This window comes from Equus caballus, chromosome 6, assembly GCF_041296265.1.
Source record: "Equus caballus isolate H_3958 breed thoroughbred chromosome 6, TB-T2T, whole genome shotgun sequence".
Classification (NCBI taxonomy): Eukaryota; Metazoa; Chordata; class Mammalia; order Perissodactyla; family Equidae; genus Equus; species Equus caballus.
Window position 1 is genome coordinate 40,409,275 of NC_091689.1, and position 19,937 is coordinate 40,429,211.

At 44.9% G+C, this 19,937-nt stretch overlaps 2 protein-coding genes across 5 annotated transcripts in view; one reads left to right on the top strand and one right to left on the bottom strand.

Annotated features, from left to right (window-relative positions):
* Positions 1 to 12,182, top strand: part of BID (BH3 interacting domain death agonist) — a 29,281-nt gene extending 17,099 nt beyond the window's left edge. For all 4 annotated transcript variants that reach the window (XM_005610818.4, XM_023642857.2, XM_023642858.2 and 1 more), the window contains exons 2-6: positions 1,219 to 1,292; positions 5,268 to 5,475; positions 7,518 to 7,657; positions 8,947 to 9,159; positions 10,435 to 12,182. In XM_005610818.4, coding sequence (XP_005610875.1) covers positions 1,281 to 1,292; positions 5,268 to 5,475; positions 7,518 to 7,657; positions 8,947 to 9,159; positions 10,435 to 10,446 — 585 coding nt within the window. In that variant the 5' untranslated portion in view covers positions 1,219 to 1,280 and the 3' untranslated portion in view covers positions 10,447 to 12,182. The remainder of the gene's footprint in view (positions 1 to 1,218; positions 1,293 to 5,267; positions 5,476 to 7,517; positions 7,658 to 8,946; positions 9,160 to 10,434) is intronic.
* Positions 12,183 to 13,341: 1,159 nt separating this feature from the next.
* BCL2L13 (BCL2 like 13) overlaps positions 13,342 to 19,937 on the bottom strand; it is a 92,469-nt gene continuing 85,873 nt past the window's right edge. The window contains 1 exon segment of the mRNA XM_070269774.1: positions 13,342 to 19,856. Within this exon segment, the coding sequence (XP_070125875.1) occupies positions 19,050 to 19,856 (807 nt within the window). The 3' untranslated portion in view covers positions 13,342 to 19,049.

Sequence of the window (19,937 nt, forward strand, 5' to 3'; positions counted from 1 at the left end):
TTCCATTGTATATATATACCACATCTTCTTTATCCAATCATCAGTTGCTGGGCACTTAGGTTGCTTCCACGTCTTGGCTATTGTGAATAATGCTGCGATGAACATAGGGCTGCATGGAACTTTTGGAATTGCTGATTTCAGGTTCTTAGGATAGATACCCAGTAGTGGGATGGCTGGGTCATAAGGTATTTCTATTCTTAACTTTTTGAGGAATCCTCCATACTGTTTTCCATAGTGGCTGCACCAGTTTGCATTCCCACCAACAGTGTATAAGGGTTCCCTTTTCTCCACAGCCTCTCCAACATTTGTCACTCTTGGTTTTGGATATTTTGGGGCACAGTCTTTTTAACTCAATCCCCAGTTGGCTGTTGTCTGATCAGTTATTTGTGATGGGTTATTTAGTTTGGAGTTTGTGCCATATGGAAGTTTTAATCTTTTGTGTAATTGTCAAATATACATTCTTTGTCTTTCTGTGTACACATTTTACAGGAGCTCTTTCTCTGTGGATTTTTGGTCTTACCTGTCCATTGAAGCCATGTGGCCTATGGAGAGAACTGGCCTGGGTGTCCCTTTCTTCCCAGACCTTATTTTCTTATCCACTGAGTCAGAATGAACACAGTACACTGCCTACTTCTCAGCACACTTGTGGAACAAGAGAGAATCAGTGAATGCTCCAGAACCCTTGCACGCTGAAGGAATGGGTTGGGACTTTTGTTGTTGGAAGGAATCGTGACAGTGGCCATATTAGTGGTCATAGGAATAATAAACAGATGCCCTGAAAAGGTCCAGGTATACTTTGTTAGCTAAGTTATTTTTGTACAAAACTCACTAATATAGGTATTTACTAAAAAGGAGTTCATAAACCAGACAGTCCTGTATGCCTGATCAGTGGGGTCTTCCTATCAGTGAGCTTGGGGCGGGAGAGTTGAACTCTGAAGTTGGAGGGTCGATCCTGGGGAGCTTGTTGCTTTGGCAAGTCTCCGTCTGGAGGACTCTCCATGGGCGGCTCCCGTGGTTGCTGCCCCAGTTCCGTGCTGAGGAGAAAGCAGCAGCCCAGGGTGAGCGTGCTTGGGGTGGGCCAGGTGAGCTGGGCTGCCATAGCTGGAGCGCCTGTGAGCCAGGGCCCAGGATGGCTTCCTTGATGCTTTCCTGAGGGCGCCCAGAGTGGGAGTCCCTGCCGGGACCAGCCGCCTACCCTGTGTTTGTGTCCTCTTCTAGGCTGCTGACTTGGGACACCTGCAAGCCAGAGGGAGTGGAAACGCCCCAAGGCTGCCTGTGCCATGGATTCTAAGGTCAGACAGTGCACTTCTGGAGGAATGCTGTGGGGGGGGAGTGAAGGTGGCTGGGGCCAGCTTCTTGGCGTGTGTGCTCTCAGTGTGGACCCAGCCTGATCCCTATTTGACAGAGCCGCAGAGAGGAGCCTCACCTTCACTTACTGGAGCTCAGCAAAGAAGAACACCAGAGCGCTCTCATCTCCTCGTCCTCTCCCTCCCACACCTTGTGCCAGGGCGCTTGCTGCGGGGCAAGGAGGCTTTCTGATTCAAGACTCTTTAAAAGCTGTAGAGTTCTTGGGAGAGGTCACCCAGCAGTCATAGGCCACTCCCCGGCCTTCAGCAGGCTGGCACCCAAACTGTGCCTTGTCCGCACTTACTTTTGAACAGGCTTGGAAGAGAAAATTGAGGCATATCTGATCAACAGCTCTTCATTCATTGGCTTACTCTCTAGTCTTTCTCCTTCCCTCCTTTGCCGAGTTCTGTGAAGTCTTCGCGGCGACTAGCACCAGGGGCTCCTCCTTGTCCACCCCAAATGTTTGTTCTCACCAGCCATTGTGGGCATCTACAAAAGTCTAAGGATTTGGCGGTTAGTAAACTCAGTGGCCCACAGTTTGTGAATCCCTGAACATAGCAGCACCTGGCTCCTGGAAGGTTCTCAGTATGTACTTGTTGAAATCCTTCTAAAAGGTGGGAAGCACGGGCTTTCAGTTTGTTGGCTGGAGGGCCTAAGACATCGCAGGCTCCGGAGAGAGGTAGTTGCTTGAACAGAAGAGATTTGGGGAGCTCCCCTTGTCCTGATAAAGGCCTGTTAATGTCCAAAACACTCTTCGGTTGGCGCCATTTAAACCTGCCCATTGTTGTCCCTTCCACCTTGCAGCTGTTGTCTCCTCTCCCCTATTCTTGAGACGTCTGCGACTTACAGTGTCACGGCCACCTTGGCCTTGTGGAGCACACTGACTGTAGGGGTGGTTCCTCCTACATTGTCCCACTTCTCGTGCCAGCCTTCAGTACCGGAAGGTGGGTGACGTTACTCCTAGTGTTTTTCCTTCAAGGTGAGGAAACTGAGACGCACTCGTTGCCCAGTGTCCCACAGAGTTGGGGTTCACAGTCACATACTGAGCAATTTCCTCTTACATTTCAGGGTTTGGCCGCCCCCGCCCCCCGCCATCAGAATTTCATCCTGTTGTAGATTTTTCTTTAATTTTTTTCCAGTTTTTTAAAATTGTGGTAAAATATACAGATCATAGATTTTACCATTTAACCTTTTTTAAGTGTTCAATCCAGTGGCGTTAAATACACTCACATTGTTGTACCACCACCATCCATCTCCAGAACTTGTTCATCTTTCCAACGGAAACTGTCCCCATTAAACACCAGCTCCCATCCCCCACTCCTCCCAGCCTTGCTCTGCTTCCTGTCTCTGAATTGGACTCCTTGAGGTCCCTTGTAGAAATGGATCAGACCCATTTGTCCTTTGTGTCTGGCTTGTTTCACTTAGCATAATGTCTTGGGTTTGTTTTTTTTTTAGTTTTTATCGTCCTATTCATCCATATTGTAGCATTCTTCTTTGACTTTTTTGATATTTAGAAAATAAGTGACATTTGTTTGGGGATTTTTTGGGGTTTTTTTCCCCCTGTTTGGTGCTCTTTTCGCCAGGATTGGGCACCAGGATTATTCTAATTTATCAAACACATTGGATAGCTTTCCATGTTTTTCTTTGCACTGGAACTGATTTTATAGCATGAGAGTTATTTTTGCCTCCTTTAGATCAGTTTTGTAATATATCCAGCAAGATTTTCTAAGTGTTGATCATTTCTCTTAATGTATTTTTTTTTCCTGTGATCTAAAAGGATAAACAACTATCAAATCTTTCATGTTCTGAGACATCCATTTCAACTTTTATCACTAGAAGGATCAAAAAAGGTCATAGTTCCATACTTGGCTCGTCACAAGCTCTGTTTGTTCTTGGAATTAAATACTATCAGTCTTCTGAGCCTCTTACCCATTTTGTGGCACTGTCCTGCCTGTTCTTGACATACTCATCAAAACAGTCAGTCTAGACTATTTTCCAGCCAACTGGTACTGAACGTTTGACTTCACAGGTTATCTACTCAGGGCTACTGGACCTGTGTTCCTCTAACATATGAAATTCTTTCCTTTCCCTCCCTGCCAACTCTATTCTTTTTATTTTATGTGGGAAAGGCAAAGATCACTGAACTTATATTGATAACCTGGTCTGGCATAGTTGGTGGCAACCACTGTTCTGCTTCCAGACTTTGGACCCCTGTGTACCAACCTCTGCATCAAAAGGTGGCCTCTGGCAAAGGCTGCCTACGTTAGTTCCTCCGGCTGCTGTAACAACATACTACAAACTGGGCATTTTCCCCTCACACTTCTGGAGGCCAGGAGTCTGACATCGAGGTGTCAGCAGCGTTGGCTCCTTCTGAGGCTTCTGAAGGAGAATCTGTCCCATGCCTCTCTCCACTCCTGGTGGCTGCCAGCAGTCCTTGACTTTTAACACAGCGCTCCAGCGTCAGCCCCGTCTTCACGTGGTGTTGTCCTTGTGTGTCTGTGTGTAAATCCTCCTCTCCTTCCTCTTATAAAGAAACCAGTCATTGGATTTAGGGTCTGCCCTAATCTGGTAGGACCTGATCTCAGCTTGAGTACATCTGCGGAGCCCCTATTTCCAAATGAGGGCCCTTTCATAGATACGTAGGGTTAGTCCTGAACATTTCTTTTTGGGGAACACAGTTTAACCCACAACACTGCCCCAGGTCTCCTTTCTTCTCTTCTACCCAGGATACCGTTTGAAGCAGCAGTGAAGCATGTTCTTGAGTTTCCAAGCTGCTTTATGCCACCTGGCCTCACTGTAACGATTTGATCCAGTAGAGTTTTTACATAACATTTTTCCTTTTTTAGGAGTAATTTTGGAGAAGTCTGAATAGCAATACATAAGCAACTTATTTTATGCATTTTATTTATTTAAAACAATTTGCCCTCTAAAAACCGTCCTCTAAAAGCTTTCTGATTAATAAAAAATATTAAGGACCTAGAAGATGGAACTAAATTTTACTTACACCTTCATCTTCTTGTACTGGCCTGTTATGGCCCAGCATGTCTGTTTTGCATTTATCTGGGCAGATCTCGGTATCCCTAGCCTTCCAGATTATTTCCTCTTTCATCCTAGGTCTTTGCTTGTTCTGAGCACACGTGGCTGCTGATGCTACAGGTACTCACCTTTGTCAGGAATCCTGTCCCAAATGCAGTGTGCACACCAGGGATGTCCCTCCTGGCTCCAGAACACAGATGCTGAATGGGGCTAGTGCTGCTCCTGGGCCACAGAGCTGACAGGGCCTGAGCACACCAGCCCCTTGGTTGGAGCAGGAACCATCCTCGCGCCTCTTTGGGTTTTGGTTCAGGGGCATACCCACCTGAAGTAAACCAAGCCTGCCCAGAGGCAGATGTTATCTGTGGTCACTACTACCCAGTATTTATTGAAAGTCTGCTGTTTGCACAATGTAATCCTGGGCCCACAAAGGAGACTTTTGAAAAGAAAGAGCTTCTAAGTGCTGGATGCATAGCTAGGAAAGGTGGGCTTAAGTCGGTAAGATATGTCAGACTTGGCAAATCATATGAATACAAGGATGGCATCTAAATGATGATGCTTGCTTGGCTTCCCTAACAGCCTTTGGAGCTTCCTACCCTGAAAGGAAGCTCACTCCAGCTGCATGTTGTCAGGATGTCAAGCAGATGGTGCTGGATTGGAGCTTTCTCTTTGGCATCCACAGGGGGCATTGCTCAAAGCAGGCACTGCACACTTGGCCTCTCCCACTTGCAGTGGTCCTTGTGCCCACAGGGTTATTCAGATCTCTTAGGCCAGTGAGGCTATTTCAGGCCTGGCTGTACCTGGAGCCCTCTGCCAGCTCAGCCGCAGTGAGGGCCTCCGGCTGGACCAGGTTCCCACAGGTCTCCCTGACTCCCCTTTCATCTTAGGTCAGCAATGGTTCAGGCCTCCAGGATGAGCACATCACACACTTGCTGGTGTTTAGCTTCCTCCAAAACTGCTCCAAACGTCATTTCTACAAAGAGCTGGAGGTGTTGGGCCATGAACTGCCCGTGCAAGCTTACCTGTGGGAGGACCATGACGAGCTGCAGACAGATGGCAACCGGTGCAGCCACTTCGTGGCAAGAGCGGAGGCAGGTAGGCATCTGGCCCAGCCTCCTCTGCTCCACATCTGGGCTTTGCTGTAACCAGTAACATTTAGGGAACCTAAGTGCTGGAAGGGACCTGTGGGCTCTGTCTCCACCTCCACGCTTTCAGTCTCCTGTCCCTGTTGGTGTCACAGGTTGTTTGGTCTATGCTTGATTACTCCAGGGGGCAGGTGTAGCTGAGTTTCCAGTCATTGGAAATCCACTCAGTTTCTTTCTAATGATTCTTTGCATCTGTATAGCACCTTACACTTTTATATATATTATGGCTTGTAATTATCTACCAGATAACTGGGGCATTGAACTATTCTGAACCTCATTTCCAGATGAGGAAATGGCCGCCCAGACAAGGGTAAACAACAAGCCCCAAATCAAACAACTAAGGGCACAGCTGAGCCGAGACTGGGGCCAGGCCTCTTTCCTCGGGGCTGGACCCAGTCGTGCTCCCACTGCCCGGTGCTGCATCACAGTTTCCAGACTTTCTTCACCCTTTCCTCACAGTTGTGCTGTCCTCCCAACCTCAGTTTTCACTCCTCTCGGCCACTGGCGCTGCCTCCACTGACGGAGGCCGCCCTGAGCTGACGGCTGAGGGAGCGAGGCTGGGGAGCGTGTTGAGGTTCAGCCAGTCCCAGATTTGGGCCTGGAGCAGTGGTTCTCAGTAGTGTGCACACTGGAGTTCCATGAGGAACTTTTGCAGAATGCATAGGCCCTGGGCCCTGCTCCAGCTGCCTGACCCAGCATGGTCTAGGATGGAGACTCCCCAGGTGTTTCTGATGGACACCCTGGTTAGAATCACTGCCCTGAAAGCCCAGGGTGACTCTGAGGACCTAGGCTCGGGCCTCTCAACCCAGTGAGCAGGACTGAAGCCCCGAAAGCAAAGACCAGGATGAGGACGAGAGTTTTATCCTGGGTAAGTAAGAAGCCAGAGGGAAACTGCAAGAACAGAGAAAAGTATAGGATTTAGTGGGAGAAATAATAAAAGCCAGCATTCATTGAATACTTACTAGGCACTGGGTACAGGGTCCATTCATTTACTCATTCATTCATTCATGCAGTTGTTTATTGAGCACCTACTGTGTGCCTTGCATTGTTTTTGGGTGCTGCGTATTTGCTAGTAAACAAAACATTGAAAAATCAGAGCCCTTGTGAAGCTTACATTCTGGTGAGGGAGGCAGACAACACAGGCAGGTAAAATGTATGATACAGTAGTGAGTGTCAAGGAAGGAAAAGGGAGGGCGGAGGAGGCGGGTGTGTGGCTGTGAAGTGGGGGTGTTAATCTTGGACAAAGTGGCGTTTGAGTAGACCATAAGGAAGGCAGAGAAGGAGCGTGCTCTCCGGGGAGGACAGTGCAGCCGGAGACGAGGGAGAAGGGGCAAGTAGGGAGAGTTTCTGTTAGAGAGGCTGGCGCAGATCATCCAGGGCGTTCTAGGTCACAGTGAAGACGTCAGATTTTACTGAGACAGGACTTGGGAGAGGAGGTGGGTGCCCTGTGAAGCAGGTGGGGAGGATGTGGCAGGGTCTGTGGCTAGGGAATGGCGAAGGCGGGGCTCCTCGCTCATCTGACTGCAGAGCTCTGACTGTACGACTTCTCAGGCTGACATCTGTTAAAGGATGGAGTTTAGAGCTGGCAGCCATAAGGGCTGCTGTCGTGTTCCTGCCTCAGCTGCCCGTAGTCATGGATGCCCAGCATCACTGATCCTTTTAGTGGGCAGATGTAGAACCCGTACTCCTGGAGAGGCCTGCTTCTCCAGGCCAGTCTTCTGCTCACTCAGGCCCTTTCCTTTCTCAGACCCACTCAAGCCCTCTGCCCGTGCTCCCCTGAACTACAGATCCCCAGGTCTTCACACTGTCGCCCCAGGAGAGGAAAGCAAATGCTCGGCTGGGACCGCCATGGTGTGCTCGGAAACAGGAGCCAGCCTTGTTCTAAAGCAGAATCCCATCCTTTTTCTGTATAGGGTGGCGTGGGATGAGGGTGTCCACCAGGGCGATTGTCTGAATCTGCTTTTTCTCTGCTGCCCCTGCCTGAACATTCAGATTCTGAGAGTCAAGAGGAAATAATCCAGCATATCGCCAGGCAACTTGCCCAAATAGGGGACAGGATGGACGACAGCATCCACCCAAGGCTGGTGAATAACCTGGCAATGCAGTTTATGAATGTGAACCTGTCGGAGGAAGTAAGTGAGAAAGTCCGCCAGTGCCTTATCTGGGTCAGTGAGGGCTTTTTCAGTTGTCAGTTGAACTAACAAGGTCTGTCCTCTGTCTTCTGTCAGACCGACCAGTGTCCAGTGAGGTGACTCAATTCATGACTGTCTACAAAAGAACTGGAAATAGAATCCTAGCATGGTTAATTGTCTTTCAAAAGAATTAAGTTACTTGACATTTAGGAAACCTGAACCTAAAGTCAGAGTCAAGAGTTTGGGGATAAAAGCCACCAAAAAGATTAACAAAATGTATGTGACTCTTCCAGAAATAACTTATTCTTTCTTCAGTTATAGGGAGTTGAATACAAATGCCAATAGAGAACTTTATGTTACTTACCCAAGTGTGACAAGAAAAGTGACATTTTAGCCTACTCCTTTTGACTTCATGGATATACTCAATCTACAGATACTTACAGAGCTTCTGCCATTTGCTAGACTCGGGGGGGGGTGGGATACAGGGAGAGGTCTAAGGCACCCTTCCTGAGAGGTCTAAGGTGTCCTTCCTGAGGAAATTTAGTGGGAGAGGGAAGTAACCCAAAGCTGTCAAATGTATTCCTGCAAGAGTTCAGAGGAGAGAAAGCTTCCATTCTTTTGACTCTCAGCTGAAAATGCAGGTGCCCTTCACTACCTAGAAACCTATTCATCCTCCACTGTTCAGCCAGCTTGTCTCCTGCCTCCAGGAAGGCTTGTCCCCACCCTAGTGATCTCTCCCTGTCTGACGTTCTCCAGCAACTGTCATAGCATATATAAACATCTAGTGATATTTTGCCTTGGGCCCTCTCCCACAATGTTAACTTAATTTTGCACATGGTTCAGTGAGGTCCTTTCAGGTCTAATTGTCCACAGTATGCCTCTCCCATGTAGGTGGGAATGTCACATGTAGCCCCCTTCATTCTCCTCCCTTTAGCGAGGTCTATGCCAGTAAGATAGGCATGGGATGTCTTGGGTAGTTCAATAATTCCTGATTTTAAGGGCCTTAGAGGCAGAGGATGCCTAGCGCTAATGGGAAGACATGATGCTCTCTAAACACGTGTGTGGTTAATGAGCATCCCACTCTGGGAGTGATCTCAGCCTTCCCTTTCCATTGCTGTTCAAAATGAAATTGTTTCTCCTTCTCTCCTCCAACCTCCTTAGCTATTTAATAAGTGTGTCCCTCCAAATGAAAGCATGCTTCTTCATACTTAACAGTGGAGGACTGTTTCCCCTCCAGAGGGAAGAATGCTAGTGGGTTTTGTGTGCCCCTTCTTTTCACCCCTGTGCAGGACAGAAGACAGTGCCTTACTTCTGCGCTGGAGCAGGTCATGCAGACTTATCCTAAAGACATGGAGAAGGAGAAGACCATGCTGATGTTGTCCATGCTGTTGGCCAAAAAGGTGGCCAATCACACACCGTCTTTGCTCCGTGACGTCTTTCGCACAACAGTGAACTTTATTAACCAGAACCTACTCACCTATGTGAGGAACTTAGTCAGAAATGTAAGAACCGGTGATGTCAGTTCCTTGGCATTTCACTAAATCCTCTTGATTGCTGTCTGCTCCCCACACTCGTTTCCCTCCAAGGTCTGGAGACCCAGCAGAGCCCTCCCCTGCCGGGCTTCTTTCACCTCCTCTCCCCCTGCTTCTGGCGACCAAACCACAAAGAAGCTGTTAGAGACCTTTCTGCTCAGGTGGAAAGGCTTGGTTTGGTTTCATGAGCAAGAAAGTTATGTGGCAGAAGCTGGTAATGAACACTTAATGTCCTTTCGAGATTTATCAGCTTTATTTGTAAGACCTGCTGCTATCAGAGGGGTGGTGAAGGCTCCCTTCGTCCTCTTGATGGAACCGTAAGAGTATGGATGGATGTGGAGAGCAGGAAAGGCAGGGGCAGGAGGGCCCAAGCTCAGCCTCCTCTGTGCTCTCAACTCCACCCTGTGACAGAAATAAGGATAATTTAAATTAAAAAACATGCTTACCAAAGAGGATGATGGAAAGAGAGAGAGAGCAAGAGGAATAGTCAAAAGGGGGAAAACTACCTAAAATCTTCCCCAGAAAACATCTGTCCCATAACCAGGATATTAAGTCACAGTTCTTCATGCTGCTGCCTGAGAAGGGCCACCCACTCCTCTAAGTCTGGTGCTTCAGTTCGTAAACCCAACTGGAAGTTAAGTGGATTATTGGATCTATAAATTTGCAAATGTTAGTGAATGTTTGGGATTTTCTATGTCAGAAGCATTACTCACGCATCTCGGCCTCTTAGTATTTACTGATAAGCCTTAAAAGCATTCTCTAGCTGCTGTGGTCTTCAGTTACACAGGCATTTTAAAACGGGAGAAGGAGTTTCAGTCTCAAGTCTGGTGTTAAACCAAGCCGGCTTGTTGGAAGGAGCCTGAGAAAGTTCTGGACAGCTTTCACCAGCACCATCTCAAGGGGGAGTAAGTGGGCAAGACTTCAGCAGTAGTTTGTATTAACAACTTACCAGACACTGAAGGGCGGAGCAGAACCTCGATGCCTCCGATCACTAAGAAGCCTCTTGGCACCGTAAGTGGCTCAGAGGTGTGCACACCCAGGTCACAGCACCTTGAGAGCCTGTGTTTTGCAGTTCTCATGTAGCGAAGGAGGCTGCAGGGACGTGAGGATGACAGGGCTCCAGAGAGTGTGTTTTTGCATAAACCCCAGCTTCACCTCTCTTGATTGTGGCACTAGAGTTCTTAAGTACTGAGTCCTGGTTTGTGAATGAGACTAATTCGGGCTGTTTTTGCTTTCTTGCTCTAGGAGATGGATTGAATGGATGCAAAAGCGTAACTGGTTAAAACCTCATATGGTGACAGCAGTATAGCTGCCTTCAACAGAGACGGAGCCATTGCCATTTAAACAAGGTTCTTAGACAAGATAGGCACGAGATAATAGCTATTTATTTCTATTTTAAAGATGATTTCTAAGCTGGTGACCCATTTAGGAATCTCTATATTAATATAATGAAAACATCAACTTGCACATATTTGAATGAGTTTTCATACCATCTTCTAAATCTGTCTACACACTGTGCCTTTATCTTCGGCCGTATAGGTCCCCACATGAAAATTAAATTTAAAAGCAGATTGTAAGGCAGAAGAAAAAAACCACAATGTTTTTTTGTTAAAAAAAAAATAAGGGGCCAGCCCAGTGGTGCAGCAGAGTTCGCCTGTTCCACTTTGGCGGCCCAGGGTTCTCTGGTTCGGATCCCGGGTGCGGACCTATGCACCGCTTGTCAAGCCATGCTGTGGCAGCCATCCTACATAAAAGAGAGGAAGATGGGCATGGATGTTAGCTCAGGGCCAGTCTTCCTCAGCAAAAAGAGGAGGATTGGCAGCAGATATTAGCTCAGGGCTAATCTTCCTCAAAAAAAACCCAAAAAACAAAACAATAAAACAAAACAAAAACAAAAAATCTTTACTGTTTATTAAAGTGCAACCTTGGGCATGATCTTAGAGTAGGCAGTGTTGTGTCTGAGGAGAGCAAGGATTGGAGAAGGAATGCACATACCCCTTACAAATGAAAAATTCCTCTCAAAATACTAAGGAGGTAATAGTGTTCCTGTTTGAAAATCAAATAGCACAAGAGCTTCTGGACTACAGTTTTGTACTCAAACAATGGAGAAATCAGGCCTCAAAACATGTGTTTGACTTTTTTCAACTTGATTTCCTTTTATTTGAGTCAAGAAGAACCATAGGTTTGGAGGCCTATATCAACCACAGTTTTCAAAATCAGGCACCTTTTCTCTTTCCAAGAAGTGAAGGCTTTGATAAAAATGTTAAGTTGAGGGGCTGGCCCCGTGGCTGAGTGGTTAAGTTTGCACGCTCCGCTGCCGGCGGCCCAGTGTTTCGTTGGTTCGAATCCTGGGCGCAGACATGGCACTGCTTATCAAACCACGCTGAGGCAGCGTCCCACATGCCACAACTAGAAGGACCCACAACGAAGAATATACAACTGTGTACCAGGGGGCTTTGGGGAGAAAAAGGAAAAAATAAAATCTTTAAAAAAAAAAAATGTTAAGTTGATAGAGTACCAGAAGCTTCTGCATACCTGTGGGGAATGTCTGTTAATAATCTTATGTTTTCATTTTCCAGTCATACCCCTCAGCTCCATCCATGCCTAAGAAGCTGCATCTGGAGAGAACAGGTGTTTAGGCACAAAAGAAAGAGGAAAGAACAGTTAAGGCTTTTAAAAATTCAACAGTTGAGGTGGTTCCCTTTCCTGGGGACACAGTCAGATACCTATAACAAAAGTAGGTCACTTAGGTAGTGCCAGAATAAACCAGGGAGAGCTTAATGTTTAGAAACAGTGCAACACTGGTCTGTCGTTCTCAGCGAAGAGCGTTTCCTGGGATTCTGTTTAAAAGTATGGTGGTGGATGCTGGGTCCACACCACACACATTCCCTTTATTCTAACAGTAATGCCCTTGTTACTATGAACATGATGCTCTGGAGAAGCATATGAACAAGAGTAATGAAGTACTAATAAAATACTTTGTTGTTACCAAACACTTTTCCATCCTTGAGAGTTTAAATTCATCAGGAAAGAAAAATAACTACATTGTTCAGCATTACATATACCAGGGCTGCGTCTCAATCTGCTGTCTGCAGTATGCTGCAGATACTCAACGCAAACAGATGTTGCCGTGCAGTGCAAAGACCACCATTTGGAAATAAACCCTCCAGTAACACTATTGTTATGAATGTTTGAGAGTGGACTTTTTTTTTTTTAAGAATTTGCATCACAGTGGAAATAAGTTGACGTACGCATAAACACACACACACACACTCTCATCCATACATAAACATCAGTCAATACAGAGTCTCACTAGGGGAGAGATTTTCTTCCGGAAGAAGCAATTATAGTAGTCAACTCTAAATTACTGGGAGAGAAAAGAGCTCTACAACAGCAAATACTTCTGGACTATATACTTTTAATCTTTCACAGCATCTTTACCTTCTACTGTTCTGCTTAAATTACTACAGTAGGCAACTGTTTTAATGTAATGTACACATTTTAGTGTAAATGTTTCCAGACCAAGTTAGATAAGATACACTTTCTGAGTCAGCAAGATTATCACCTCTGACCCAAGTCAGCATTATAAAATGATTCCACTGTATCAAAAATGTTCTGCTTGTGAGCATATCTTAGCCATAACTCAGGCACAGCTTGGAAGTTGACAGATTTTACACTGGTAACACAATCCTTGCGTATTTAATTGGGAAGTGGCTAATTCAGAGAATATGTTTCATCCTGTTTTTTTAACTTTTGAATTAAGTGACGGACATTCCTTGGTAAAAGATAAAAAGTTTTCTTCTCAAAAGATGCTTGGCATAACTGAAAGTCTGGTGGAATATTTATTTGGTGTATTCAGGAGTTCAAATCATTCCTGACCTCAGCTCTTAAGATCCAGCATTACCTGCTGAGATGTTCAGGGCTGCCTTTCAGGATCATGGCCCCACAGCCTGTTTTTATTTTCAAAAACTGTCATTAGCTGTGCTGACTTGGGAACGTGAATGTGGAGTGTCCTTTGGATATTGTGATCATGTTTTCAGAACCGAAGTCAAATCAAGTATGTACTTAAGACGACTACAAGATTATCTGAAATTACCCCTCCTAAATCAAGGGCATAAGGTTACCATATGAATAGAAAGATGAGTCTGTCGGTTAACTTGAAATCTCATTTTATTGCAACCTCCAATGTGTTCTCCCCCCCACACACACACTGCTTCTCACAGAAAGCACAATTCATAGATTTTAATCTTGTTCCTTTCCCCTGATGAAGAGTAGATTGGCCAAAAGGCAGGTAACAGGAGAGAAAAGGAGCCAGAATAACTCACAGTAATAAATTGAGCAAATCAGAGCTGTAGCAAGTAGAGTTAATGGAACTTCATACAGAAAAAGGAAATATATGCTGCTTAAGTGAAATGCTTGTGGTAACCTAGTTACCAAAATTACCACTTAATTCCAGTAATTCTAAGATGAAAGCATTAGAACCAATAATAAATTGACTCAGTCAAGGAATGAGTTAGGTAGAAAGAGGCACTTTTAATCTGAAGGGCGAAAGAAATGGAAGACTATGGTAGCAGGAAAAGTACAGGTCTAGGAGAAAAATTCTCTGTTCCTTTCGTGCTGGCCAAGGACTAGTCTATATAATACAATTCTCTTGCTAGAAATTATCAGGAACCACCGAATCATTCCAGACTGTAACAGGTAAGGTTGTATCTCTCCTTCCTTTTATTCAAACCAGGGAAGGCAGCAACAAACTAGTAATTTTAAAATGTCAAAATTTTTGTTCTAAATAGTGCACTAATTAACCAATTTCTTCTTAGTGGTGCAAAGAACACTCACTGAAATGAGCAATATCGCTATAAAATTTCCCCTTAGGAGAGGTGAGACCAGGGCAAGAATCACCTGGAGCCAGCTGCTACTTTTTTAACTTATTACAAGGCCTTGCAAATATCCCTGAGAACAATTCCAACCTGAGCTTACAATGAAGCAGCTGCCTGGCTAGGGCTCTTGCAGTGTAAACATAAACATGTGGAGGACCCTGATGGTTTTAATTCACAGGAACATGGCAAGCCAGGTAGAGGTTAAGTAGTCTTGTGGAAAGAAAGGGAAGAGGAGATATATTAGTATTTTAGTAACATGAGTTTCCAACTCACCATGGAGCTCCATCTATGAGGTAACTAAAAAATAGTGACTGAATTTCAAGAAATTGGTATTCTACAGCCAAGGCTACTATTAACTTTACATTCCCTAGTATACATAGAATAGAATGGAAGGTTTTTACCGGGAAGTCACCTAGTGTCAGCTTCTGAGCCTGTGGCTGTGCTGGGTCAACCCTCCTGTTTGAGCTGGCGACTTCTGAGTGTTGAGAGGCCAAGCAATGTCTAGAGGTAGCCCGCACTGTGCAACCCATGGCCTAGGCGGGGGAAGGAGCTGACCTGGAAAGGTGCCGTGGTGCTCCCTGCAGTCATTGTAATGGTTCCCGTGTCAGATTGCCTCACCCTTGCTTACAAGCAGAAATATTTATCTAACATATTAACTAAGAAAGCTAACGGAAGATCTATACCAGTGATAACCATAAGGCATTCAGTATTTAGAGGGAAAACATCCGGTCTAACTAGAAGTTGGGAACAACGCTGGACCTAAGCTTCACTCTTAGTTTCTCTAGTAGAACATGCTCAATATTTAGACCAGCCTGCAGGTACCTTTGTACAAGTTAGGAAAAGGCTCCCCTTCTTCCAGGATGCACACCATGGTGAGCACAGGCTGCCCTGGTGCAGTATACAATTGGCACAACTGTTTGCAGAGCCTGCTGATACTTCTTTGCAGGGTCACAAAAATGGTAAAAACTGGAAGCAGCACTAGACTTGGAGTCAGAAAAATTTAAATCATTGCTGGATTACACTAGAAGGCTTCAGAAAGGTTATTAAACTCTCATTAGGTTTGCTTGATCTGTAAAATGGGAATAAAACAACTGTGCATAACTATTAGAACACAGGGTGAAATAAGGTATGTGAGGGCACTGGAACAATCTCTGGCATATTACATTTGTTAAAATTATAATTACCACACATTTTTTAGGAAAAGGATATTCTAATATGGAAAAAAAATATGCACCCTAAACTCAAACCTATGTCACAGCTGAAGCTCCTCAGTGATGAATGGTATAACAGGAGCTCATCACTAATGGCTGATCTTGGTTCTCCAGAGAAGACGAAACATTTTTCTGGCATCAGGTGTGTTGCTGAGACTTTAAATGAGATAATGTTTGTGAGGGAATTGGTTCAGAGACTAGAGGCTGTTTCTGTAAGTGATCAGACAGCCAACAGGCCCTCTTAACAAACTATGATTACCACCTCCTCAAATTCTTTGAAACATAAGTTTGTGTAAGAAGACATAAGAAATTGAGAGAAAAAAAGGAAAAGGGAAAAATTCTTAGCTATAATACCTTTTATTTCTATAAAAGATCTCAAAGTAATTTAAAAATTCTCTGGGTATGACATTTGTTCACATGTCATGCCATTAGGGAAAAAGGCAAGGAGTAGGCATTACTTATGTATCACCAGAGGAAATTAGCAAAAAGGCTGAGGAAATTAATTTCCACAGGAAATTAAGAGTAGTTGTGGTTCAAAAACACCACGTCTCTGAGTTCACTGTTTATTCCCCCTAGGACAAACCTAGGTAGCGGCTGCATTTGATATTAGAGATGGGACAGAAACACAGGTGAGAGGAGGTGTCAAGGATGCCTTTGGGTGGTGAATGTGACCTGATGGTCAATGCTTATGTTTATCTAGAAAGCTCTCTAGAGGCCAGTGATAATCATGAGAGTCCCCCTAAGGCACACTGTAGATACTGACTGATTTCTGGGCCCAGCACTGTTATTCTAATACAGAGAAGACAAATTGGCATTCTTTAATTCTGATATTTTTCTCAAGAAACCTTCATTGGCTTTTTGCCAAGTGATCAGAAATCATTACATTCAATAGAGCAGTTAAGACAAGTTCTAGAGGATTTTCTAACAAAAACTTTTCCTCAACATGGAGCCCGCCCAGTGGTACAGCGGTTAAGTTCACCCACTCTGCTTTGGTGGCATGGGGTTTGCCAGTTTGGATCCCAGGTGCAGACCTACACAGCATTATCAAGCCAAGCTGTGGCAGGCATCCCACATACAAAATAGAGGAAGATGGGCATGGATGTTAGCTCAGGGCCAGTCTTCTTCAACAAAAAGAGGTGGATTGGCAGCAGATGTTAGCTCAGGGCTAATCTTCCGAGGAGGCGGGGACACAACTTCTCTTCAATAGTTCAAAGAGTGAGGAGTGATAAATAGGGTGATGTTCTTAATTCTGCATTTGAGTTCCATAAGCAAGTTGGATTTATTCTGAATCTTCCCTTTACCTTAAGTGTAGATGTGATGTAAATCGGGGCAAGAAGGAATGGCCTCCTACTACCATCCCCCATCAAAAAGGGGGAGGGATGTTTGAGAAATAATCTTTTTAAATTTAATAGCAAAGAATAGGAGCTGCTGTAAGAAGCAGTCCTTATTAGGGTATTCCCTTCCACTGCCAGAGGCAGAGGATAAGGAAGTGAAGAAAGAAGGGGGACACTGACACATCCTTTTACTCAGGAACTAACAATGGTTCAATCCCGAGAAAGCCAATGGAAAAGAATATCTACCTACCATTACCTAGCAAAATGCAACTGGCCAAATCACTTGGGGTTAATGTTCAACAGACGGGAAAATAAAGCAGCATGCAGCAGCATCATATCGCATGTCTTATTCTTTCCTTTTGTGGAGAACACAGACCCAAATATCCTAAGCCACAGATCTCCTTTTAGCAGCTCAGAAACGAACCTGCTTTCCATTAATGCTTAAACGTGTTCAGCCAATGGGTTTGAGAATCCAGAGTTTAAAAACTGTGAATACTGGGAGGAAAATATTTTATTATAAAAGGGGAAAAAAAATCAAGGTAACTCACCCTATGCACACACAAACATAACCAATTAGAATACAGAGTAATTGAATGCAACTGTCAGAGCCCAAGGAGGAAAAAGCTTTACTTCACTAATCTCATTTCTCCCCTCACCCCTAGCTGTATTAATCAAGGCAGATCAAAACCCTTAAAAACATCACGCCCTGAATGAAACGCTAAAACTCAGAACATGAAAATACACTGCGTGACAAAGCTGAACACACACATCAACACACTGCAGATCTTTTCTTAACCAACTTTTAAATAGTACTGCTTCAGGGAGAAGATTTAATTTTAAAAAATAAATTTCAAAAAGAAAGCACATTTAAAACATCAAGTTTTGGTGATCACGGTAGGTAAAGTAATTTTATTACAAATTTCAGGATCTAAAAAGTAATTTGTTACATTTACTAAGATAAATCTGAGATGATTTGTATCAAGCATGTGTGTCCTGCACAGTAACACTGTGATCATCAGGCGTGAAAGGACACAGTCCCACCCACACTTTAGGGAAGGGATTGGCCAGACGAAAGAAAATTATGCTGATTCTCAACTAACACATACTGATTAGGATCATTTTGGTTTATCACTCTGGCATTTGGACTGAAGAGTTCAGCAAAGAACCCTCCATTCTTGAACTCTGAAAGCCAACTAGAATCTCTAGGATAGCCTAGAGAAATTCAAGCTTCTCTTTTCTTTTCACTTCAATGATATTTAGGAGACTTTCTGTATTTAATATGAATTATGATTCAATTGGTCTATAAGCCCAAGTATGAAAATCCTTACCATGTGGCAAGAGACCAAAGAAGAGCTAGCTGACCAGTAAGAAAACTGAGGCCAGATACTGGGAAAACACACTGGCCCAGGATAGACAGTGACCATCCTGCAACAGAGATGCTGCTGGGAAGTAACCATAAGCTCAGTAGGGTGGCCATAGACAAAAGGGCCAGAAGAGACCTCAATAGTCATCTAAGCCACTCTGCTTCTGAACGAGACAAATCTCACTAGCCAGTTACTGGCCCTTGCACTCACAGGCAGGGAACCCTAGATCTCTTTTATATTTATGTTTTTAAAGATTACTAAAGGCAACATCTTTACAAGGTGGAGCTGTAGGAAGCATCAAGGACTTGATGGGTGCAGAGCAAGGACTGTCCCCTGGGATCGTAGAAGGAACCTGGGGTTGAAGAGAAGCTGCAGTACCTGAGATGCAGCTGAGACATAAGGGGAGAGCACCCTCACACTACAGGACTAAGAAGGCGGGGAAGGAAAGAAGAGCCAAAAAGGAATGGCTGTGAAACACAGCATGTTCATCAGGAAAGATGAAATTCCAAGGGCAGGAACAAGTCCCTAGCTGAGGAGCCCACAGCTAAGTTCTCTTGCCTGGTAATTTCTACCCCAGATTCTCCTAAATTAACCCTCTCTCTGTAAAGATGTGTTTTTCAAGGGGAACAATTTTACCCCCAGGGGACATTTGGCAATGTCAGGAGACATTTTTGGTTGTCACAACTGAAGGAAGGGTGCTACTGGGCTTTAGTGGGCAGACACCACGGATGTTGCTGAACATTCTATAGTGCACGGGACAGCCTCCTACAATAAAGAATGTTCAAGATGTCATTAATGCCAAGGTTGAGAAACCCTCTTCTAGAGAGAGTACTTTACTCATAAGATTCTGAATCTAGCACAAGCCAAAGCCCTTGGAACTTACAATCAGACAAACATGAACACCCTCTGCCTTAAGCCCTAATACGTGGACCAATCCACTGCCTTCTTGAGCAGAAGTCCCCAATTATCCCACAGTGTTCCACAAATGTCCAATCAGCTGCTGGCAGTTCAAATTCAGTCAATACGACTAAAACCTTACATCCTTTTTGTCTTCTTTCTCTTCCAAAAAATCTGCTATTTCTTTCTCAGCGCCAGTGCTACCCCAACTGCCACTGCCAGGATGGCAACAGCGGCAGCCCCTCCAAACAGCAGTATAGCCTTGCCCTCAGACAGTGGGATGGCCTTCTCTTCTCTGGCAGAGGAGAACACTTCCGTAAGACTCTCCTTCCTGACACTTCTCTCCTCTTCACTCAGCAGTGTTTTCGTGGGCTCCAGAGCAGGGATCACCTGCTCCTCCAGTTTAATAGGTTCAACTGTGGCTGCTTTCAGCTCTTCTTCATCAAGTTCTACAAAAACAGACGTAGCAGGGCTGACTTTCTCGACCGCAATCATTTCTGTCTCGGGTTCCCTCGGCTCCAGCAAGGAAGTGGCAGTGATATGTGGAAGCGAGGGAGCTGGGGCTTCAGGAAATGCCTCTTGCAGCTCCCTGCTTGGCAAGACCACAGACGCCACAGCAGCCTCTTCCACACCCTCAGGTATTTCTTCCTTCTCCACATGCACAATGTCAGAATTAGAAGAGTTGTTCTCACTCTTCTCTCCAGCTCCATTGCTATCTAAGCTTTTGACTTCTTCAGGATCCATTGCGATCTGCTGCCAGGACTCAGGACCTAGGGACACTGGTAGGCTTTCTGTGTGCCAACTCTGGCTGGCTGACAGTGAAACAGGTAAGCTCTCTGACTGCCAAGAAGTTGTCACAGTTGGAGACTCTGGAGGACTAACTTGTCCAGAGTTGTCACTGGGCAGGATATAAATGTCATTGCTATCTTCTGCAACAGTTCCAGGGTATTCCTCCTCCTCTGACTCAAGATTAAACACAGTGCCCTAGAAAAGAAGGAGAGTCAATATAAAGAATGGCAAATATATTTAAAATAACTATAAATCTGGAAAAAAATTCTTTCTTCA